The following is a 25,105-nucleotide window of genomic DNA, read 5'->3' as shown; positions in this document are numbered from 1 at the left end:
CTTATGCAGAAATTTCCAGATTCCACCCCTCTTATTCCTCCTGTCACTGCATTCCTAGTTTACACTAAGTAAATGAACTGGAAATGCAGATGGGCACTTGAGCATCTAGGTTTCCCAAAATACACGTTTTTATGAGAGCTTCTTGAACTGTGAGGACAGAGCTAGCATAGTATCTTCCCATTATCACTCTGTCCTACCGTCTAAGTGACAAATGCCTGTCAGCACAACAAGGAGATAACAGGAAAAAAGAATGTGCCTGCTCTGAGAGAACAGAAAAGACAGACCCTGGAGTCCTGCCTTAGAGACACTTGTCAACTGTTGTTTTAAAGGGCTTATGGGTGCCTCTGTGGGGATACCCACAAAGTTTCTAAGCATTTTTACTCTTAATAGAAGAAAGGAGAAGCATTACTCAAACATGTGTAGATTTTCCCCTGGTGAAAGCTTGCCCAGCATGTGAATGTATTAACCAGCATGGCACTGACCAGGAGATGACCACCTGTAAGGTTCACTGGGCAGGATCACAAAGTCTAAACACTTAAGCAAAATGCCCTCCGCTAGGCCCTGTGTCAGTGCTGTTCATGGGCTTGCAGTGCCTCTGGGTACGTCTAATAAATAATATGAGATTGGAGGCCTTCAGGGGACAAGCGACACCAATGAGATGTAGAGCAGCAAGCAAAAGAAAAGCCCTTTTAGAGTTGTTCTCACTATCCCTGAGGAATAAGTAAACTCAGGTGGCCTCTGTACACACGGGCATGAGATCTGACAGCACCAACCACATGAAAATAGTCTTGGATACCAAAGCAGGTAAAGGAAACCATGCCTAGCCCTCCAACCTAGAGTGTTAAGACCAGGCCTAAAAAAAAAAAAAAGACCAGGCCTAATTTATTTCAGATCCCTGAAGCCACAAGTCTGGTTACTCTCGTTTAAATATTGGTATGTTTGCTCGTATGTGTGTGTGTGTGTGTGTGTGTGTGTGTGAAGGTGGACACGTGCCTTGGCAGTCAGATGGAGGTCAGAAGGCAACTTGGGTGTCAGTTCTTCTCTGCTTCCCTGTTTGAGGCAGTCTTGTTTGCAGCTGTGTTACATGTTCCACAGTAGTTGTCCTGAGAGTTTCTAGGGGACTCTCCTGTGTCTACCTTCCTCCTTGCAGTAGGAGTGCTGGGAATTCAGACACACTGGCATTTACATGGGTTCAAGGTTATCAGGCTTGCTCAGCCAACTCCCCAGCCTCTAGTTTTCTACATTCAAAAAGAAGAGTCTGTTATTATATAATGATCCTATTCTTTATTTCACTGGAGACAAATGAACCCTTTAATACTAATATAAACAAAACAAAATGCTCCAGTTATTATGGGATGTCACCAATTCCTATAGTCTTCATTCTGAAGATTGACAGACAGAGGAGAGAAGTGAACAAGAATCCTTCCTTTTATGTATAAATTGAAATTCAGGATGATTATGCTGCATTGGTTGATGAAGAAAAATTCTTTATAGCCAAAGAATTCCAAGTCCTGATTGGAAAGGGGAAGGACAGCTGGAAAAAGAAGTATCTCTCTCATCCACAAGTGAGATAATTCAGGTACATGTCACTCATGGATGCGATCATTTCATCTTTAAAAATGTCAAACGTGGGAACTTTCTGCAACCCACTGAAAGTTGACTTCCTAGTGTGATGCACCACAAACTATACAATACCATCCCTGAGCTCTTATCAACCGAGAGTTGAACTTGAAGCTAAGCTGAGCTGTGGTTCCAGAAAATAAAGGGGCTGAAACAAGTTAAAGATACCACATGACCATGCAGAATTTAAAAAAAAAAAAGGGTGTTAATTGAGATAGGGCTTTAAATTCAACATGTATAAACTTTCAGGAAGGGCCAATGAGATGGCTCAAGAGGGCAAGGTGCTTCACAGGCTTCACAGTATGAGTCCAGTCCTCAGAACCCACAGGGTGAAAGGAGAGAATGGTCTTTTCCAAGTCGTCCTCCGACTTCCACAGTTTTGCCATGGCAAATAAACACACACACATAAATAAATAAATGTTATTTTAAAAGTAAAGATGAGGAAAGACGGCATGAAGAGAAAGTAAGGCTATGCGTAAGGAAGAAGGACTCAATATACAAACACAAATGTGATTTGTACAACACGTTTGAATAATTTTTTTTTTATTAACACAGTATTTATTTGTCTTCTCTCTGTCAAACCCTGAGCCAAGCACTTTCCCCAGACTTCTTGGGGAGCTACAGGAAAAGGAACATACAGGGCAGACGAGACACAAAAGAACTATGGGAGGTAGAAGTGGAGATGGCTGCTTCACATGGCGAAGAGGATGAGAAAGGCCACCATTAGGCAAAAGAGCCCCATGGCCTCTGAGAGGGCAAAGCCCAGAATCGCGTAGGAGAAGAGTTGTTGCTTCAGAGAAGGGTTCCTGGCATAGCCAATAATGAGACTCCCAAAAACAGTCCCAATCCCTGCCCCAGAGCCGGCCACCCCAACTGTAGCAGCCCCAGCTCCAATGAACTTGGCCGCTGTGTCAATGTCCTGTGAAACAGCTCTGGTTTGGAAGCTGCGGGTAGGGATAAGTGAGGTCAGAGGCTGCTGGACCGCCAAGCTCCTGAGGCTCTCATTTGTTGGCATCTGTGGTGGCTTCAACTCCACCGCAGACAGCGGACGACTCAGCAGCTGAGAGGACGACTCAGCAGCTGAGAGGTGCTCCTGATCAGGGAGCGGGTAGAGACGAACCTGGAACAGGCATACATTTTCAGGGGTGAGGGGCCAAGGCAGGAGAGCTGCTCCCAGGGTAGAGAAGACAGAGCTGAATAATTTTCAAAAGCCTGTCATAAAGAGATTTTTCCCCAAAGCAGATAGAGAAATGTGAGTGTGATATAGATATTATTACATAATACATATTATGTAATAATGAATAGGATATGTTACATAATAGCAAATGTATTCATTTATTTATTGGGTCTTCTTTGGTTGGACCAAAGAAGTTTAATAGATAAGAAATGCTCATATTTTTAGAAGTGAGATGACATGACTTCTAGGCTATGTTATGAAGTCTTAAGGAGGGAGGGAAGGAAGTGGGGAGGGAGAGAGAAGGGGAGAGAAGGAGGGAGGAGAGATCAAATGGGAGTGCCGAAGTCCTGGTTATTTTTTACAGTGAAATGATGTGGTATGTGTGGGTTAAATGTAATGTCCTATTTGTTTGGTGTTTTTCATGATAAAAACATTAAGAAAATAAACTTGAAAGATTTCTGAGAGACACAATAGGGGTCACATTGCTTATAGACAAATTAGAACCTATGACTTTCATAAAGGTTATTATCTAATGATATGGAGATGTTGTGTCCTTATTGTTTTTAATTACCTTTGTTAAAAAAAATAAATGTAAATAAACTTCATTTTTGAAATAGTCACTACAAAGCCCTTCCTTGTTTTACATCAAGCAATTGGAGCAGAGTTTGAGAACCTGTCTCCGGTGTTAGTGCTGATCTTAGCTGGAATAACTTGCATTCTTCAGCATCTGCAGTGGTTGGTCTCTGGGGACTTATCTAACTACATGTGTTTTTCACATTTATTAGTGAAACTGGAGATTCAAGAATAAAATACTGTCCTCAGGAACATTGTGTTAATTTGTGACACACCAGAGATTTTTTTTTTTAGCCCATAAAGCAAATGAATGAGCTCTGTGGGGGCATGGCTGTTATTTTCTCCCTAGAAGGCAGTAAAGACCTGCAGTATTTATTAAGCACTTAGAAAAAGGGAAATGAATAGTGTTATGAATGTAGAAAAATACGCTCACACTGTTGCCATCAATAATGTGATTTTTCTGTCTGTTTTGAAGGAAAACGGGATGCAAATTTTAAAATGTGGACCTCTGTGCATTATTAAGTTGTTTTGTTTGGGGTAACATGCAGTTCGATATCAATATAAAGTTACTTCTCTTTCTGTCAGACAGGCTGAATTGAGTTAAGAAGCCTTAGTCATTAATTTTGATAGTGCTGACTATACAGAGAAAGAGCCAGACCTGAGGGTTGACTCAAGACCTGTCCTCTGTGGAACTGAAGGACTTTAGGGATTGTCTTGTAGGCGTCAGCCCTCTTTGTAAGGTGACAGTGCACTGGAGCACTTCTACCAGGCTTCAGTGGGTGACTTTCCAGGAGGACCAGGGAGAATGCAGACCCAATCTCACCAGGAAAAAGGCCAGGTTGAGCCAGTACCTTAGAGGCTGTGGAACAGGGAACTGTTGCAAGTTCCGAAGTCAAGGCATGGCATGAAGGGAGAGCTAGGCAGGTCCCAGCAAAGGTGCAAGTACAGGGTGGAGAAGCTAACAAGCTCACTGAAAAAGAAGAGTACTGAGGTTCTGTGAAAAGATTTGTAAATGCTTTACATTGAGGTAGGCATGAAATAAGTTCCAGAATCAAGGAAGAGGCTCTATTGGCCAGTTTCATGGTTCACAAGAATCCAAGATACAAACCAAAGTGCTAAGTGAGAAAGGGATCTCAGGTTGCTGCCTTCTTTGCTGTCTGCTACTTCATTATGTGCCTTCCTTCCTTCCTTCCTTCCTTCCTTCCTTCCTTCCTTCCTTCCTTCCTTCCTTCCTTCTTTTTAAATCTTATTTTAAAAACCACAACGACAACAAAAACCCACTGGAGCCATTTTTAGGAACCAATAGAAAAGAGTCCATGAGGAGTTCAACAGATGTGATGACACATGCCCACAATCCTAACACTGGATAGAGTAAGGCAGGAGGATCATGAGTTTGAGACCAGGCTAAGAAACATAGCAAGACCCTCAAAAGAGTACAGGTGAATTTTGAACTAAGAAAAGGAGATGCAGAGAGCAGGGTCTATGGCCAAGAAAAGCAAGTCCCTGAGGCATTTCTGTGATTTTTATTCATCTTTATAAAAGCTGTCGAAGCAGATACTAGTGATACACACATACACACATGCACCTAAACACAGAAACAGCTGGAGACGTAGTCTGATTCATGTCTATTGACTGCATAGGAAAAACTTGATGTTTTACGGAAAGCCCACAAGCAACCCTGGCTTAAAGTAGTCAGCCCTATCTGGGAACACAGGAGGCTCAAGTAAAGAACTGGCACATCTGCACAGCTGATGCTGGGTTGCTTAAGGATAGAAAGGCAAGTAAAGATGAGAGACCAATCCCAGACTAACTTCCTCAATGCCAGGCATCCACTTGCATGCTGATAGAGCATAGATACAAATCTAACAACAAATGAGGAACTTCTAGTTTAAAATGTGTTTAACTTTCTTGTAACTAGGGAGTTTCTTTTCTTGCCAACGTACTTTCCTCGGCCTCCATATCCTCACGAATGCTGGACAGGGAGTGTGTTTCGTTGGCACAGGGCACTCTGAGAGTCATTTGAAGACTACTCTATACTTATGTGTTTCCTTTCCAAGAAGCATCATATAAACATCTCTCTCTGTTTTGCCTGCCCCCCCCCGCCCACTATTTTCTAACATGGTGTTTTTAAACTTCTTGGCCTGCCCTCAGAACTCCTCTGTGGAGTCCCACCTCCTCCTCAGCCCAGCATGGGCTCTGTGTGCACAAGCCAGTTGTTATTTACAAGTGTAATTCAGCTGCCGATGTATCTTTGAACACACAAAGTTGTTATGGGATTTTTTTTAATTGCCATTTTCATCTCTCTAATTAAAATTAAATGGAAAAAATGGATAGCCTCCAAAATCTGAATTAATTTCATGAGTACTTCTTCAGGGGGAAAATATGTATAAATATGATAATTGGTACTTTATTTGCCTTCAGCAGAATGAGAAGGTTTTTACCTGAGTCAAGAGAAAATATAGTCATTTTTAATGAGAAAAATAAGGCTTGTCTGATGCTTCTGATACTTCTTGTGGCTACAAATCAGAATTAATTACATGAACGAGAAATGATAAATAACTCTGAATATAACTTTAACATAGTGTGCTAGGAATGTGTTGTTATCAGAACTCATAGTGTGGCTGGCTTCCCTTATGCTGGGCTTTTCTCGCCCTGTAGCTCATCATTGATATTTATATTCCTCAAGAAAATGCCATCATCCCACAGTCAAAATCTTCATCATGCTTAGAAACAGGCAATTCACTTGTTTACTGTCCTCTGTATATGTGACAATGAGCACATAACAGAAATAATGAGACAACAGAAAAGGGTGGGAGATTGTTGGCTTGGTTTAGTTTAGTTTAGTTTAGTTTAGTTTAGTTTAGTTTAGTGTTTTCACTTATTGCATAATCCAGTGTTTCCCATACAGACTCATCAAATGCCTGATGGACATGTTTATTAAAACATGGAATAACATACCCTGTGTTCTACATTAATGAGGTCGGTGAAGCATCCAGAAGAAATGTATATAATTTGGAAGCCTCAGTCTGGAAGCACAGCTTTGCCACGGCCATTTAAGTAATGAAGCAGCTACGTGGTGGCTCCACATGCGTTGTGAATGGCCTCCTTGGCGTGTTTTTGAAAACTTCAATGTTGCTGGTAATTGTGTCCCAGAAATCTCCTTGGAGAGCCTTTGTGTCCTGTTCTCAGAAGAAATATGTGGCTTTTACACGTTAATAGTTCTGGAATTAGTCATTTGCTCCATTTTCATTGGAAAGGAAGGTCACTGTGTGATTTTCTACCTCCCCTTATTTGCTCTGAACATTCAAGATACTCTGCTCATCAGCCATGCAATGCACTGTCTGCTTTTAACATGCTTGAGAAGCCAAGGAAATGTCCCATCAAAGAGCATTTCTATTCTCAGGGACTGCTCTGAGAATCCTGTCTGCCAAGCTACTACCTTAGAATGCAAGTTCACAGACAGACCAGTATTGCCACTTTTCTCATTTCAACCACCGACTGCCCTGCCTTACCCACCCATTGGAAGAGGCCATGCTCCTTGAGCAGGTAGTCCTTGAAGAAAGCAAAAGGATATTTTACAGCTCCTTTATGATGCAGATCATGCAGGAAAGTTCAAATTAGGCTTCTGAGTTCTAGACCAGTGTTAATGACATGGAACTCTGCAAGCAAGAGGATATCCAACCATGACATAGTTCTGTGATGTCTTTCCCACAAAACTCAGGGCATTGGAGTCCCCTGAATTATCAAAGACATAGATAGCAATGAGAAGTTGCTGGTCTCTGTAGCCTGGGAGAGGCCTAAGGCTCCAGATTGTTTGGTTCCCCGCACTTCTTGGGAAATGTCAAGTAAGATTTGAGATAGGTGCATCCTATACTACTAGAAACTTCCTAGGACTAGCTAACATATCCTCAAAAAAATTTTTTTCAAAGGTGTGTTTAGATAGAATTAACAAGTGACGTTTTTCTTAGATTTGTTCTGTTGACTAGCTCTGGTTATGAAGGTGACCTAAGACCCTTCCAGAACAAGTTTGCACCTGTAGCTCCTGCCTCTCTTATCTTTGTAGTTCATTGTGGTAACAACATTTACATGAGCTCTAGTCTCCTAATAAATGTTTTAAATGTTCACTATATTACTGCTAACTGTGACTACAAGATCACAGAGCAGGTCTTTGAGGTGCGTTCATCTCACTTGACTTGATGCTTGTTGACTACTAGCTACTTGGTACTTTCAAGGATCATTGCTATCTTTGGTTACCAGTTCTTAAAACCTCTGCAGTCAGGCACTAAGGTTGACTGAAGCCCTCCCTTTGCTGCAGACCACTAGAGAAGTTCACATGTGCAACTTAATACTAGCCAGCACTCACACTCTTAGACTTGGGTTTACATTTAAACCTTGTGGATAAATTAGAAACTCAGAGATGTTAGTCTAACAAATTTCTGCTTCTTAACCTGTACCTAAAAGACTAAAGTTGACTTAGTACTAAAAATTCAGTTCTGGTATATTTGGGCCTGGAAAAGAACCCTGGAGTGGCTTGTGCTTTGTTTTCAAATATGTTCTCAAATGCCAGATAAATTGAAGTAAAAGTTAAGTGGCTGCTGTAACGCGCAGACCTAGGCATCTCCAGTGTCACAGCATTGTTGATCAGATATTACTAAACATTTTCATCACTACATGAAGTCAGAGAACATGGACAAGGTTCCCTGTCCAACACATGGAGTGACACAATGTCGGAGTTCAAGAATAGTGCAAAAATACAGTGCAAAATAGGTTGAACACCATGGGGGAAGGTAATTTTAAAAGACAGAAATCAGATCTAGCCCAGGCTAGAAAAGAATAGGAATTAAGATAAACATAGTTCAAAACAAGAATTATGTGTACATAAATGTCCCAACTTTATTATTAATTTATTTTAATTTTTTACTTAGATTTTTTTATTTTGTGTGTATTGATGTTTTTCCTGCATATATTTATGTACCACATGGGTGCCTGCTTCCCAAGGAGACCAGGAGAGAGTATTAGATCCCCTGGAACGAGAGTTATAGATGGTTGTAAGCTGCCGTGTATATGCTTGGAAATGAATGTGAGTCCTCTGAAAGAACAGCAGTGCTCTTAACCACTCAGTCAGCTTTCCAGCACCCAGATCCCAACTCTAAAATTATGTTCTTTTCTTGTGCTGTTATCAGAATATAGTTTGTACCCAAAAGGTCATGTATTAGGAACTTGGTCCTCAGAGTCACAATGATGGTGGAGTGGTTGAACATTTAAGAAGTGGAACTTAGAACTGGAGAGATGGATCAGAACAGTGGTTCTCAGCCTGTGGATCCCAACCCCAAAGGGGCTCAAACAACCCTTTCACAGGGGTCGAATATGAGAAATCCTGGACGTCAGATATTTACATTATGATCCATAGCAGTAGAAAAATCGCAATTATGAAGAATCAATGAAATAAATTTATGGCTGGGGGTCACCGCAACATGGGGAACTGTATTATAGGGTATGTGAGTATGTGTGTGTGTGTATGTATGTGTGTGCATGTGTGTGAGAGTGTATATATGTGTGCATGTGTGTTTATATGTGCATGTGTGTAGGAGAGTGTGTATATATGCGTGTAAGTGTATGTGAGTGTGTTTATGTTGTGTGTGTGTATGTGTGCACATGTGTATGTATGTGTGTATATGAGTGTGTATGTGTTTGTGTATATCTGTGTGTGTGTTTAGGCACATATTTGCCACACCATGCACATGGAGATCAGAGGACAACTTCAGAGGAGTTGGTTTCTCTTTCCATCGCGTTCGAGATCTCTCATTATTTGGGTTACTACACATACACCAAGGCTAGCTGGATTCGGAGCTCCCGGGCAAGTCTCCTTCCTGTCTCCTACCTTGCCAAAGAAGCAATGGGACTATAGATGATCAGGTCATCAGGATGACTCGACAAGCACATTCACCCTCTGAACCATGTCCGCTTGCACTCTGAGTTCAAGGAGTTTTGTTTTGTGTTTAAAAATGCCCTGAAAGATCTGAAGTTTGCAATCTCTCCCCTTAGAAAAGCTCTACTGTAATCCTGGTCACTGTGATCTCATACATTCAGTGAGGCCTTTATTCTCATTAGTGCCATGCTGTTGGAGTTTTAGCTTCCAAACTATGAAATTAATAAGTTTATTTTCCTTACAAGCAACCCAACCTCAACTATTGTATTATAGCAACAGAGAACTTACTAATTACTCTCAGGCCACACAAACCACCAGGTAAGGTGACTCATGAAGTAAAAATACTCAAAGTTCAGATAGTCAGGCATGCCCTGGGACGTCTGAAAGATTGTCTTGCTCTCATCATTTATTGGCTGAGTGGTGCATCTCTTGTATGTGCAGCCTGCTGCCCAGACCATGGGTTTCCCATAAAGCCATGGATACATTATAGGTGGCATCGTGTCACATTGCACACCCCAATAAATGATGTGCCTCTAAGAACAAAGGTAGGATTTTTTTGTTTGGGGGATTGTTTTACTTTGTGATCCTCATGGAGCTCTCCCATTGCTGAGGCACTAGACTGTAGAGGTGAGCCTGAAGTGCTTTTTGAACGCTTTCCTTCCCTCCCTCCCTCCCTCCCCCCTCCCTCCCTCCCTCCCCCCCTCCCTCCCACCCAAGAGTATGCATCTTCATGATGCCAGCCACGTTCCCATGGAAATCACTTACCAGTGGCACACTGTTCCAGAAACCCGGCAATGATTAGCTACAGCCTGGTTGGAGCTCCTGCTTTTGTAAAACCTATACTCTGTCCTTTGCAAGGGTCATAGTTTTAACAGACAAACCTTTTATTTTAACAATCCTCTAATCAGGCTTTCATTTATTTAGCCTCCTAATCCGTGTTCACTGTCTCCCTCCTGTTCACCTACGCCTACTCTTCCCACTGTGTGCAGCTGAGTTTGCCTAGTACCAAATCATCCTTTATTCTCAACCTGAGAATGAAATTGTACAAGGTCTCAACTCTAGCCAACAAAGGACTGTCCTACCAGTGCAGCTTGAGATTTCAAGTTTGTACATACGTAACTTCTTCCTGGCAGTGTAGAAATTCTTAGATGGGGTTGGAAGCTGCTTTCTTTCCCATTGAGAAAGCAGTTGAATGGTGCTTGAAATTCTGCAAAAAGATCAGTGGAAGACCAGTGTAGCTGCAAACCCACAGTTCAGCTCTTTAGAGCATCCAAGGCAATAGCCTGCTGTTTTCCCAAGAGGCTCCAACCAAGACAGGGAAATGTGCTGGACCATTTGTCACTGCCCCAGGTGCAACATATGCATGCCAATTGGTGCATACACCCTGCAGGCCTGCTTCTGCCCACCCATGCCTCATCTCAACCCCTAAACTTCCTCCTCCATAAGATCAAGGCACAGCGTACTCTCCCTCCTCCTCTGCATGAGTAACTGATTGGATCCATTCATCTGGGGCTGGAACCAACTCAACCATCTCCACTGTGATCAAGCACATTCATGCTCTGTGTGATCCCTCCCACCCCAGTTTGAATTCCAAGAATAGTCCTTTTAGGACTAGTGGGATTCTCTACCAGCATTTCAGTCTTTGAATCTCAGAGGTATTCAGTAGTATAGAGTAGTCATGCTGGTTTGTTCTTCCAGGAGTGTTAGATTGGAATAGCCCTTCCGTTTACTCCTAAGCGGAGTGACAGCTTAGAGTAAAGGTTCTTGTGAGTTGCAACACCTTTGGGGATGGAATGACCCTTTCACTCTGGTCACCTAAGATCATCAGAAAATGTCAATATTTACATTATGATTTATAACAGTAGCAAAATTACAGCTATGGAGAAGCAACAAAAATAATTTTATGATTGGGGTCACCACAACATCAGGAACTGTGCTAAAGGGTCGCAGCATCAGGAAGATTGAGAACCACTGGCTTAGAGGTTCTGAAGTGCATGGCTCTATAGACGTGGTACAGTAAAGGGAGCAGATGCTTTGCTTGAAGGAGAAGCAGGGTAGAGATGCCCGTGTCCCTTCATGGTGAACATGAATGCTCAGAACCCCACTAATCAAGTGGCTGATAATATCCCTTTGCTTGTGAGAAGCAAAATGAAGTATATCACTCAGAAGCTAAATCATAGATGAAAAATAAGTCCAAAAGAAACTGCTTCTAGAATATTTTAGGGGCATTTTGTTGTGGATGTAGGTCACTACTTCCTTCTGCCACTAGTGAATGACCATGCCTGAGTTGGATAACCTAACTAGGGAAAGCCCTGGCTCCCACCAGCCACTGTGCACCCTTCCCTGCCCCCTTCCGTTCAGCAAGCATAGGGAGAAATCGCTTGACTCTCTGGGCTAGAGTTATGCAAAAGCCAAAAATAGACTCTCAGAGTGCACCCAGACATAATGATTCCATGCAGCAGAAGGTCACTGTGTCTGCTTTTCCTGCCAACACACCCCTGGCTCTTCATCTATGACTGCTTTGTGAAGCAAGAGAGCTGTGCCAGGAAGCTGCACTCTGTGGCTGCAAGGCATTATGAGAATTTAAAATCATGTCAATGAGGGTTTGTCAGGGTAGGCTAGAGGAGGGTTTACACACAGTCTTAGAGGAAGACCATCTTTTAACATCCTTTTGTTTGTTGGCCTGAGAGCTACTGTAACTCCATTTAAAAAGGAAAAAAAAAGTCTCTGGTTCAGCTACAATCAATCTCCATCCTTCTATGTCTGCCAAAAACCAAAAAACCAAAAAGGTATCTGCCCAAAAAAAGCTCTGTGGTTCTGAGTGGAGGGATCATAAGTGGGATTCCCTGTGCTTTCTAGAATATATCATATATGTTATATAAAGTGAAGCAATGAAACCTATTTTCACATGTGTATGCATGATAACATGTATTGGCATGTATAGGGGGTGTGTACATGGGTGTGTCACACAAGCTCGAAGTCGATTGGATGCCTCAGTCTCTCTCTCTCTCTGAGCCTGGAGCTCACCAATTCCCATCATCCTAACTAGCTAGCTTCCTCCAGTAACCCCCTGATTCTGTCTTCTGAGTGCTGGGTTATAGGCAGCAGCCATATCTACTGCTTGCATGTGGGTTCTGAGGGCCTGGAATCTGGTCTTCATTCTTCCACAATAAAGCACTTTATCCACAGAGCTATCTCCCAAGGCCCCAACAAATCCTTTTTTTTTTTTTTTTTGAAAAACAAAACTATATTCTATACCATCTATTTTTTTTTTAATTTTCAGTATTAAGTCTGTGAAATGTCATGAATAGACAGCCACTGCCTATGTTCCTGTGTCACCCCCTGACCAAGGATTGGCATCCACAGCCGTTTCCCCATTATAGAATGCAGAGGGCTACTAGACAGGAACACATACACACAATTATCCTGAGAAGATTCTGGCAATAAGGAAAAAGGAAACCAGCCACACACTTCAGTAGCAAGGATGGAGATCATGGCCATTTAGCTCAAATAATCAGACCTGGCCTTCTCAGGAAGAAACCTATCCACTCAAGTACATCTGAAAACGCTGAGTTCTTATGCATCTGATGCACACACCATTCTGAAAGTTGGAAAGATCCTGTTTTCCAGACCTGTAGGGATCAAGTAAAATGTAATAAGTAGAGACAAATGTCCAGGTAGAAACTACCCCTGGAGGAATCCCAAGAATCTTGTTTGGAGTTGAGGGGGAAAGACAAGGTTTGCATTAGCTGCACTTGAGCTCTGATGATGACCCTTACTTATGGAGGACAAGAGCTCTGTCTGTGAGCCAATCCTGACTACTGAGCTCAGGCTATGTGGAGCATGAGGGGAACAGGATGATGGAGAGAGCACAGTGGGTGGTACTCTGTCAACTCACCTTTGGGTCCAATGAATCCTGCAAGTTTTCTCACAATGCACACGTGTCTTTGACTGTGATGATGTAGTGGTGATGTAGTTATTTTAATGTCCATTTAAAGAACAAAACAGTTCATCAAACTAATCCTTGCCTGAATAGTTGTTTGAGACTGGCTCAGCTAGGTGAGCTTCTTAATGAGAAGCTAATCTGTGGCTTGCAAGGTAGAGTGTTCTATTACAGGACACAGATGTGGCAGAGGTTGGAAAGTGATTGAATGACCACACTTGGCAAATGATGCCCCAGAATGTACAAGTTAGCCAAAATCTTTGCTTTTCCTTCCTTTTTTCCTCCCTGTTTTTAATCTCAGTATCTCTGAATAAAACTGCATAGAGAATAAATTGCTTACGAGAAAAAAAATAGTTGCGAGCAGTTTTAATAATGATTCTAGTAACTTTTAGAGAGTGTCAACAAAGACTTATTGCATCTCTGGGGCAGAGCGGGAGAATTGCTTCTCTTCTCTTCAGATCTGAGCTTTGGAGCTATCATCCTGTCCCCTCCCGGAAAGCAGGGCTCCTGAGTGTGTGTATATATACACACATGCCTGCTGTCTTGTTCATAAGCAAGTGTTCATAATTCTTGTGGCCTATGTGTCTATGAGTGAGTGTGTACTAATTTATGTGAGTGTGCTTGTGTTAAATAGTAACAAGATGATGCTACATCTAAGCTACCCTCATATTTATATTAAATAATGACATGCTGATGTTGGTAGCCCATAATTCTCCATTTTCCATTAACCATCCAGCCAAGTTAACTGTTTTCTGATCTCTCTTAGATGGAAGTCCTCTATGAATGTGGAAGCCATTAACAGAGTAATTGCTGTCTGTTGCCATGACAACCAGCCGCTGCAGTCACCTGCCCGAAGTCTTGCCAGACTGCACCAGCTCAGCTGCGCCTGTGGTGAAGACGGTGGAGGATTGTGGCAGCCTAGTGAATGGGCAGCCACAGTATGTCATGCAAGTTTCAGCCAAGGACGGGCAGCTGCTGTCAACAGTAGTGCGGACTCTTGCCACCCAGAGGTAGTGCCACAGTTAAAATGAATGAATCTACCATTGATCCAAAGAGCTGTTTGTCAGGTGGAGAATGCTAATGGGAGCGTAATTAGTGCTCAGGCCTTTGTGTCAGGAAAGGGAGGTGCTGGGAAAAATTAAAAAAGAAAAAAAAAAGACTACCCAAGTTCTGTTGCTGCTGTTTCCACAGCAGCAGGAGCATAAAGCTAAAATTCAAGTTGTCACATTCCTCCCAAGGCCACTATAGAGAGCTAGGCAGGGGAGGGCTGCCACAAGATGTGGGGTTGCTTGCTTTACATTTGTTATTTTGACATTGTTGTGGCTAGTTTTGTCTTCTTGTCTCCAGCAGCTAACAACGCTAGCCCTTTGTTAGGACAAAATGAAGAAATCGATTGATTTCAGATGACAGAGCCAAAGCAATTTGTGGGATAGAGATAAGGCCTTGGGTAGCCCAGGCTAGTCTCAAACTCACTGTATAGCTGAGAATGGCTTTGAAGGCCTGATCCTGCATCTACCTCTTGCATACTGGGATTAGAGGCATGTACCACCATGCCTGGTTTTGTGGATAAAACCTTTGAAGTAACATTTCGAGTGTGTATGCTGCTTAGCACTACCCAATGGCTATGCTGTCCAGGCTATTCTCTGAGTGAGTCTCCTTTTGCCGTGTAGAGGTCTGTTCTGCTATCCCCTTCTTCACACTCTATAACCCCATCCCTGCCCCTTCATGCACACTCCAACCTGTGAAGTACTGCTGTTTTAACTGGTTTCCCTATGTGGAGAAGGGGGGGGCTCTGAAAAGCCTGGGGACCACTTATTCAGGCCAGCTCCTTGTCCCTGGGATCTCCTCTTATACTGCTGTTGCCCATGGCATATTGGGAGCCATAGGCTGCCAAGATAATGGATGTGCCATGTATTCTCCAATTTTCTTTCAGAAAGAAAAGAAACTTGTATCTTCCCAGTACCCATACCAGGCAGTTCACAACCACCCATAATACTAGTTCCAGGGAGTTCAACACCTCTGGCCTCCTTAGGCAAGTGTACTCATGTGCACACACAGACACACACACACACACACACATATTATTAAAAATAATAAAAATCAATCTTTAAAATACGTGTGGCTGTCATAGAAAGAAAGGAAAGTATGTAGTGTATATTTTCCACTTCTTGGAGAATTCCTAGCAATTGGTTAGGGCTCAGAACATAAAGAGGAGGTGAATGGTAGTATCCCTCTATGATCCAAGGATGGATGGCAGTGTGTACACCAGCCACCCTGGCAGGCATCAATCAATCACCTTATTTGATGAAAAAGGGAAGACTGTTTGATGGGTGTGTATGTGTCTGTGTATGTCTGTGTGTATCTGTGTGTGTGTCTATGTGTGTTGTGTGCCTCTCTTTCACCTACTCCTAGACCACACAGCACTGCACACTAAAGACTATAGTTTTCCTGCCTATGACTCAAAGTGAACAAAGGAAGCCAAAAGCCAAAAGCCAGCTGTCACCTTTTTTCTCACCTTCCTCTCCCTAGAGCATGTATGGGTCTCCTGGGCAAGTACAAGGACAATCCTGCCTGTCTCCAGCTTTCATTCACTCTCAGGGTCCCCAGAGAAGCCTGTGTTTCTGTGATTGGCTCCATTCGGATCAGAGATAGCATTAAAAAGTAATGGGGCAGGGACCTAGGTTAACATCATCTCTGGAGAACATGGGAGATAGAAAGCAGAAAGTGCAAAAGGAGACTAGGTTGTCAAAAGAATGACAACATTCTTTCAAAATGTCATTCATAGAGGGAGCTGGCCTCTCTCATTGAAAAAGCTAGGCCATCTTAATTTGATGTTTCCTTTAAGCATACATGGTGAGGGCTATGCTACTTGATCTTCCTCGGCCTGAGTCATTCTGCGAGTGACTGTAGCAAGCATTAGTAGGTTTGGCTGTCTGCCAGTCCTCTACATGTGAGTCTCTCTGCTCTAGACCAACTTTTCTCACATCTTCACAATCACTATACAGAGGGTTCCACTTTTGAGCCCATTTTAGAGATCAGGAGACTAAAGTATGGGGAGATGAAGTTACTTGTTCATCAGACAAGCCCCAGAGCTTGGGTGTAAGCCCAGGCAGCCAGATTGCAAAGCTGGGAACCACTCACCAGGCAAGCCCTCTTCGAGAAATGTGTGGCTTTTCCACACTTGAATGCAGAACTCTACACAGACGCCACCTCAGTAGGACAAATTTACCACTTGCTTTCAGTATAGTGTCCTCAGCATCCCAGAGTGTATTCTCCTCAAGCTCAAAGGACCAGCCACACCTCAGCTTTGTGCCCCACTCTGCCTCACTTGGTTACCAGTTTACTCCCCTGCTCACATTCTCCTGCAGAATTGAAGAGAAATGACAGGAGCCTTGCATACACCTTCATCTGACTCAAAATATGCAGTTTGTCTAGAAACTACAATTGATGTCATTTCAAAAGAGTTTGTTCTTGGGACTGGAGTGATGACTCAAATGTTAAAAACACTCATTGCTCTTGCAGAGGACCCAGTTTCAGTTCCCAGAAACCTCATGGTGGCTCAGAACCATCCATAACTCCAGTTCTGTGGATCCAGTGCCCTCTTCTGACTCCGGTGGGCACCAGGTCTACATGTGGTGCACAGACATACATGCAGGGAGAACACTCACATATGTAAAATGAAATAATAAAATCTAAATGGCTGCTGAAAAGAGTATGTTCTTAATGGCGATGATTGATTTTTATAGATCTATTTTATTTTATGTGTGTGAGTGTTTTGTCTGCATGTATGTTTGTGTACGTGCACCACATGTGTGGCTGGTGCCTGCAGAGATCAAAAAAAGATGTTGGATCCCCTAGAACTAGAGTTGCGGGTGATTGTGAGCCACCATGTGGGTCTGGAAATTGAGCCACATCTTCTGGAAGAACAGGTGCACTTAACTTTGGAGCCATCTCTCCAGCTCATAATTTTATTTTTTGATTGGTAATTTGCCTGAAATGTTTCTGTGTCAAGACAAAACTATGGGCTGGAAAATATAGAAAAGAAAGAAGTGGGCCTGTAGATGGTCTGGAAAAGTGCTCTTCACACAAGCATGAGGACCAGAGTTTGGGGCCTTCACCTACATCAAAGCCAAGCAGATGTGATAGTTGTTGGTACTCTCAGCACTTGTGAGGTGGGCAGAGGGGCATCTCCAGAGCATAGTGGCTGACTAGACTAGTTATCTATTTGCTAGACCTGAGTTCAAGAGAGAAAAAGGCCCTGCCTTAATATATAAAATGGAAAGCAATTTCTACAATGACACCCAGCATCAACTTCCGGGCCCTAGCATATGCACACGTTAATTGTGTGCCCATATATACATGTGCCCACACGCATGTAAATATACACATCCAAAAAAACCTGTAAATTATCAAGATACGTACACATACTGATACTGATACTGAGTCTTTCATCACTTTGAAGATACACATTTTTATTTTTCAAAACAACCAATAATAAAACAATTATAAATTCTAACAACCTATTAAAACCACATCACTAGGTAACCATGTAAAATGTAATGTTCATACCTAAAAGTATTTCAACAAATAAAGGGAATAAGTGGTAGGATTAACACATCATTATCCATCTGTATTCAGCAAATTAAAAAAAAAAAAAGTCAAGTCATTAAGACTCAATGGTTTCTCACATCATACACCAAAAGACACTGTGAGGCAGCAGTGTCCACAGGAATATATTCAGGCACACATACAACTATAAAGAGGAGAAGTTAAAGCAGTTTGTATTCTGAGCAGCTGCCTCTGAGGAGGGCCCAAATGATACAGGTCAAGGGCCCTCCTCTAGGCAGTGGGTGGCCACCCAGTGACCAGCGGCTGCCCCTCCTTCTCTTGCAGCCCCTTCAATGACCGGCCAATGTGCAGGATCTGCCATGAGGGCAGCAGCCAAGAGGACTTACTCTCTCCATGTGAATGTACTGGGACCTTGGGGACAATCCATCGGAGCTGCCTGGAGCACTGGCTGTCATCCTCAAACACCAGCTACTGTGAACTCTGCCACTTCAGGTTTGCAGTGGAGCGCAAACCCAGGCCGTTAGTGGAGGTCAGTAAGTGGAGCACGTCTTGAAAACTCAGATGTAATGAGCAAATGATGTCTGCTTTTATGCCCAGGCACAAATCCTGTAGAGTCTCACTGAAGCAATAGCTTTGAAAGAGAAGGAAACAGGGGGGCGGGGGGCACACAGACACCACGAGGGGACAGCTTACTATATCATTCTGGACCCAACAGAAGAAGGACCTCCACAAGAGTAGAAACAAGAAAGAAGAATTCAGTGAAAGGGTAAGTTTAGAGATGCGACCTCCATTTGTTAATTCCTGTGAGACAGAACATACATATCAGACCCCTCTCCACATACTATCCGCCCAACTTTAAGCAATACATAAAGGGGCATTGGGCTGTACATCCCAGAAATCTTCTTGAGAAAGGATAGCTGCATAGCACAGTAAATTAGACCCTGATTTCCTAAGTTCTGTTGCTGCAGCAAGCCATCTCACCTCTTGAAACTACTGAAAGGATTAAGGCCATCACTGGGTATAAAACCATTAGAATCAAGAAACAGGAAAAATGTTTAAATGAACAAAGATCTTTCTAACAATTTTTAGTGAATTGCCTTGCATTGGAATTTCTTTTTGTAAAAGGTGATGCTTCAGTTCTGTCGCCAGAATAGCAGGACATTCTCCTTTATGTTTTAGATGCACAGGATTTTCCTTGAGACCCAGGGGCTGGGCTGGTCTTAGAATAAATGAAGGGGGATGGATAGCTGTTAGGGTATCCCTGCTCTCTCTCCTACTTCCAAATCCTGCTAGTCATAAAGCCCCATTATTGGCAACAATACATATTTTAATTCATTATGAGGCAGAGAGTGCTGAGAGGGGCCAAAGTACAGTCTGTAGTACAGATGTGCTGAGAATCATGTTGCTGTGTCAAGGAAACTGCAACCAGACCTAGAACCTGAAATAAAGAGGCCCTTCCTGGGAACCATGCAGTAGATACCGTTGCTGAGACACTGAAAGTTCTGTGCATACATTCTCGTGGTTTTGACCTTGATACTTTAACTGGAACTTATAACTAGAACTAGTCTGATTTGTGACTTCATTCCCAAGCTGTGCAATATTTATTTGGCTTGCTCCAGCAGGCTCTGCTTTTGTGAAGGCTGCATCAAGTGACCTCTTTGTATAGCCATTTTGCTACTTGACAGTCACTTTCAGAAGTCATATTTGTAGATTGCCTGTCAGTAACTGGCCCTGTACCAGGTTCTCAGGACTCTATCATGTCACAGCCCCTCTGCAGAGGGACAAATACAATGAGATAGTAAACAGACGATGTGAAGATTTTTCAAGCCCAATAGCAAAGGGAAAAAGAGGTCTATTTCTCCTTTCCAGAAACTCTTGGAATCTCCCCCAATTTGCCATTGCAGCCTCTCCAGGGAAACTGGCTTCCCAGGGTGAGGAAATCAGGCTTTTAAATGGATCCCTCCCAGTAGTCTTCTTTACTGAGATCTTCAGATTGGCAAAAATCCCGGAGAGGAAAGAGCTGTTGATGCGTGTTCATGTGCTCACACTATAGTGTTTTAAACACACCATGATTCATCCTTTCCCATCTCAGAGAGTGTAACACCTCCAGAAGGCTCTTCAAAGTTGCCATCGTCGAGTCCCAGCCTGACCGGCAGGATGGTCCCCAATGTCATTAAACAAGGCAGCAAGGCAAATGACCTTGAGAATGTGTGAGGTGCTCTACAAGATTTAGGGCCTCACCTACAAAAACTTCACCCAGACGGTCACCAACGGTGAAACTCTCATTGCACAAATGGAATGTGACCGTTTTCAGAGTTAATGATGATTGAACAAGTTGAAAGTGAAAGGCAAACCGCCTTGGACTGGGGGAGGCTGACCGTTTGATCATCCTGTGCTGAAATGAACTTGCTGTTTGACCACAGCCATAAAAAGTTGTCTTTGGTTTCTCAGCTGGAGAACAAATGAGAACCAGGTGCAGGCAGATTTTTTTTTTAAACAAGTGACATCGCTAATTGACTTTTCCCAGTCTTACCAAAGGGCAGCATATTCACAGCAGCCAATGGGTCTCAATAATTTCATCTGGAGCTGAGCATGCGTCTTCTTAGTGTAGCAGCCCAAGCTGCCTGTTTGGGTAAAGGATTAAGAGGACTGATGCACTAGTTCTCATTTTTATTCTCTTAATTGCTTTAATCATTACTCTGTTTATCACTTGGATCTGCCTTCTCATTAAAGCAAGAAAATTCTATAGCATTTAATTTTAAAATCAATGTGACAATAACAGCTCTTGTTGCTGGAGGAAGCAGTTTTAGAAGTCATTTATAAATTTTATTTGTCAGCCCCGAGATGCTAACACTAGCTGCAATTACTTCAGCATCTCAGATTTGCACTTTTGGGATGCCCTTTTGGTCCTTCACTCACCACAACCCTCTGGTGCCCTTTACTCCCTGTGCCTGAGGCCTTCTCTTTCACCTCCTTTTCTATATGCTATAGCCAGCTATTAGTCATTCATTTTAGGTCCAGAGCCCAAGACTGTTGTGTATACACAGGCTGTGATGCAAAATGTTTTTCCCTCAGAGGGTAAGTTTTGGCTCATAATGGCCAAACCCATAGCTAGTTTTTATTAGAACCTCCAGTCTGGACACCACCTCCCAGTTTGCCACTGACCATCTGTGTGGCCATCTGTGTGGCTTGCTCAGTTTCTTTGTTTCACTATGGAAGAGAGTAGGCAAGGAGCTTCCCATGACATCTTTTGGTCTCTATAAAGCTAAATATCCATATGATTTTTTTAAAAATCTAGGATTAGACAATATCCAATGAGAGAGCACTTGCTTAGCATGCAGGAGGCTCTGGGTTTGATCCCCAACACAACAAACGAATCACACTTTAAAGGAGCATGTTGTCTCTCACCTTCTTACCTAACTTGCCTGCCAACCCAAGTTGCAGATGTTAAGTCCTAAATATTTTCCTGCTACAAAGCAAGCCAGTAAAACAAGCTAATTCCAACTCGTGAGAGCTACAGAACAGCCATCTCATTTAGTCAGGCGTGGATGACTTCCTGTTGTGGTCCAGCTAATGCAGCAGCCTCATGAGGTCTGTGTCCAATTGTGCATGGCTTGAAAAAAAGGAAAACATTAAAACTGTACAAGACATAAGGGAGGGGCATTCTAATACTCATACATCCCATATCTTCACAGCCAGCAGGGCCCCCAGCAAGCTGGTGTGTGTTGACAATGAAAATGTACAATGAAATGACAATGAAAATGAGAGGCAGTTTGTAGGATGAATTACCACCAAGAATAATGGCCCACTAGAAAGTAGTGAATAAATGCTAACTGTAAGAAGACCCACTGAATGACGAGTCCAGAAGGTTTATGGTCTGCTTCCTGTTCCTCTTTAGTTTTCCTCAGTTCTCTTGATAAGACAAAATCTGATACTATTCTTTTACACACACACACACACACACATTGTGATTGCCTGGATTTTAGCCCACTGCTAGGACAGTGATTCTGACTGACCACTTTGCCAAGGAAGCCCACATCACTGTGTGCAAGTAGATTGCTGGCAACATCAGTTCCTAAGGATGGGGAATCTGCTACAGGCTCTCTTGAGACATACATGTCTAATAGTCACCTTTGCCCAGAAAACTCAGGAAGTTAGGGATCAGCTCAACAATGCAGTGATTGAAATAAAATACTAAGAAATGGTGGAAATGTATTAAAAAGACTTTCTGACTCTGGTCCTCCTTGATCAAAGAGATGTGATTTTTTTTGCAGCTAGGGCATGGTTAGGTTTCCGTATTCCTATTTCCTTTACAGAGACCTGGCTAACTGATAAGAATTGTTATAAACAGTTTAAAGAGCCATTGCTGTGAGTCAAAGGTGTAGGTAAATTGAAAATGAGAAGTGTTTTCACACATATCAGCTACCTTCAATAAGAGAACATGAAACTAGGGAAATGAGGATTAGGGAATTTTTATCAAAAAAAATGTGACTTTTTTCTTTTAAGACACTATAGAAATATGGTTTTAAAGTGTGCCCTGGATTTGGTGTAATCTTCAGGTACCCAACAGAGAGAAACTACACACAGAGCAGAGAGAAACTACACGTAGGGAGGAAAAGCTGCCCAAGGAGCAGGGAGAAACTACTCATAGTGTAAGGGAAGCTCCCCACGGAGCAGGGAGAGCTACACATAGAACAGGGAGAACTATACAGAGCAGGGAGAAACTACTCATAGTGTAGGGAAGCTTCCCACGGAGCAGGGACAGCTACACAGAGCAGAGAGAAACTATACAGGACAAAGAAAGCTACCTCCACACAGCACAGAGAGCTACTCAGGGAGAAACCACTTTACACCTTGCCACTCACTATTTAATATGTTCAAGATTTACTTCTGAGACTGGAGAGATGGCTCAATAGTTAAGAGCAGTCGTCTTCCAGAGGACCAAGGCCCAATTCTCAGCACTCAGGTGCCAGGTTACAACTGTCTGTAACTCATTTCAGATTATCTAACAGTCTTCTGGCTTCCATGGGCACTACTGACATGATACACAGCATGCATGCAGGCAAAATACCCGTATACATAAATAAAAATAGGTAAATCCTTGAAAAAATATTTAATATTTGTGTATGTGTTCATTTATTATATACAGTGTATTAATTTTTACATTGATATGTGACTATATACATTTATTCATATATGTCAGACTTAGGTAGAGCAATGCTGAACTCTTACTGTGCTTTGTTTTCATTTGGAATATTCATTCAATTAAAAACAAGAGAGTTTTGCTTTAGAATGTCCATCAGCAATCCGTTATGGCAATGGATAATTTGACAGTAACACCACAGGGGTTTTAAGTAGATTTGCGGAACTTCTGAGGTTGATCTTGTGTTTGGAGCATGAGCAAGCTTCTCTCTCCATCAACGTCTGCTGAGTGCAGCGAAGGGAGTGAGGTAGGTATGGAGACCACAAGCAGAGCATGTGATGTTGAGTTGTATTGGATTGAGAGCTTCATTCTTCAGTGAGGAGCTTGAATGTCTTCAGAGGGGCCACACTTTCCAGCTCCACAGCGTGTCTGCTGCTCGCACCCACTCAGCCCTCTCTCTGGCTCTCATTGCCTGCCTGCTCTTCACTGAGATGGGGTGATTTCTTCCACCCAGTCTATACGTGTCTTTCTCTAACCACTGGTCTTTAAGGGGGCTTCTAGATGAACCTAGTGATTTCTTTCCTCTTGTTATCAATCAGGCGGGAAAGGCTGATCTATAGCTATAAGGTAAATGGACCTTGAGAATAACAGTGGCTAGCTCTGTCTTGCCCTTGTGTATAACTGTTGCTAGCCACACATTGCCTTGACCTTTGGCATGGTCACTTAACAGACCTTCCTTCAAACTGCCTGCTTCCAAGTGGCCTTGTGGCACCATCCTGACTCTGCCGGCCATTCAGTTGACAGGTCAGATGGCCAGAAGCCACAGCGACCCTGAATCATGCAATCATTCGGCCTTGTGATTTCCTCTTGGTTTGGGTGGCTAATTTGGCAGTTGTTTCGTTACTTAACGCTTAGCTACAAAGAAGCTGTTTTAAGGTATCTATTAAATTCACAGCTTGCTTCATTAAAAATCACTTCATTAAAAAAGCAAGCCAACCGAAGTGTTCGCATGGCCATGGCAGATGGAAGGAAGCTAAGTGCTCGGCGCCTGTGCTTTCAGCCCTTTCGCTGATGGTAAAGGATTAATTTGGGGGAAAATCTAATTCACTGCATAAAAAGAGTTACATGAGAGGATTCTATTATTTTAAATTGTACTGACACTTGCAGTGAACTTGGGTTAAGATAACCTTGTAATCCACATTTTCATTAAGACCTGGTTCCTCTTCCTTCTTCATCCCGCCTGAAAACTTCAATGGGATGAGATTTACAGAGACAAAAAATACCAAGAATTGTTGCATGTGACTTTATTTTCACTCTTTGGTGTTTCAAAAGCAGAATGGAGGCAAAGTGGAGCTGGCAAACAGGTGTGCATCTGCTGCCCAGATATTAGCAGCAACCCCTTCCCAGAGCAGCTTCTTAGTGGCAGACAAAATGTCTGTGCTCTTCTCAAATCCATCCCTACATATTCCCACATGGCAAGAAAATCCAGCCAGGTTTTCTTTAAACACATCTGGACAGAGAGAAAGAGGAAATCAACACAATGAGACTGGACTCCCATGGCTGACTTCCAATATGCCTATGTGAACAGCAAGTGTTGACTGTTAAGGGGTTGAGTCTTTGAAAGGCAGACAATTAAATGTTATTATGTGGGAATTGGGGAGGTGGAGGTAGAGCTGCCCCTGGACTCCTGGCAGGAGAGCTTTTTAAAGGGGAATCCAAGAGAGAAGCAGCGAAATGTCACCAAACGCTGCAGCTGATAGTTATCTTCCTCCTGAATCCTGCTGAAATAATAAGGCACAGTTAACTCTCAGGAATTGCCTGTGCAAGGTACAAGGCACCTGGCAGAACCAAGAAGAGGCATAAATTGTAGGAAGCAAGTGCAGATTTCTGAAACACTTACAGAATATGCATAGCAGTCCCTGCTGAGGGCTCCTGCCAGCCCCCCACCCCACCCCCGTGTGCCTCTGCAGTCTTAAGTCAACAACTAGCTTTTAATTCTGAAGAATGCATATAGCTTTAAATAAATCCATTGAGAAATATTGGAAGGAAGGTAGGTCCTGCCTGATGGACACACCAGCAATAGGCATTGCAAATACAAATATCCTAACTTCTCTTTGCCATAGACAGTTGAAGAGTATTCAGTCTGCAATG

The 25,105-nt window shown here is 42.8% G+C and overlaps 1 protein-coding gene and 1 pseudogene across 2 annotated transcripts in view; one reads left to right on the top strand and one right to left on the bottom strand.

The window, feature by feature from the left end:
- Window positions 1–25,105, top strand: part of March3 (membrane associated ring-CH-type finger 3) — a 154,007-nt gene that overhangs the window by 90,698 nt on the left and 38,204 nt on the right. For both annotated transcript variants that reach the window (XM_028777151.1, XM_028777150.1), the window contains exons 2-3: window positions 14,009–14,252; window positions 18,136–18,340. In XM_028777151.1, coding sequence (XP_028632984.1) covers window positions 14,065–14,252; window positions 18,136–18,340 — 393 coding nt within the window. In that variant the 5' untranslated portion in view covers window positions 14,009–14,064. The remainder of the gene's footprint in view (window positions 1–14,008; window positions 14,253–18,135; window positions 18,341–25,105) is intronic.
- LOC114629132 lies at window positions 2,162–2,760 on the bottom strand (annotated as a pseudogene).

Source organism: Grammomys surdaster, unplaced genomic scaffold (assembly GCF_004785775.1).
Source record: "Grammomys surdaster isolate TR1022 unplaced genomic scaffold, NIH_TR_1.0 278, whole genome shotgun sequence".
NCBI lineage: Eukaryota > Metazoa > Chordata > Mammalia > Rodentia > Muridae > Grammomys > Grammomys surdaster.
This window is presented reverse-complemented; position numbering and strand designations above follow the sequence as displayed.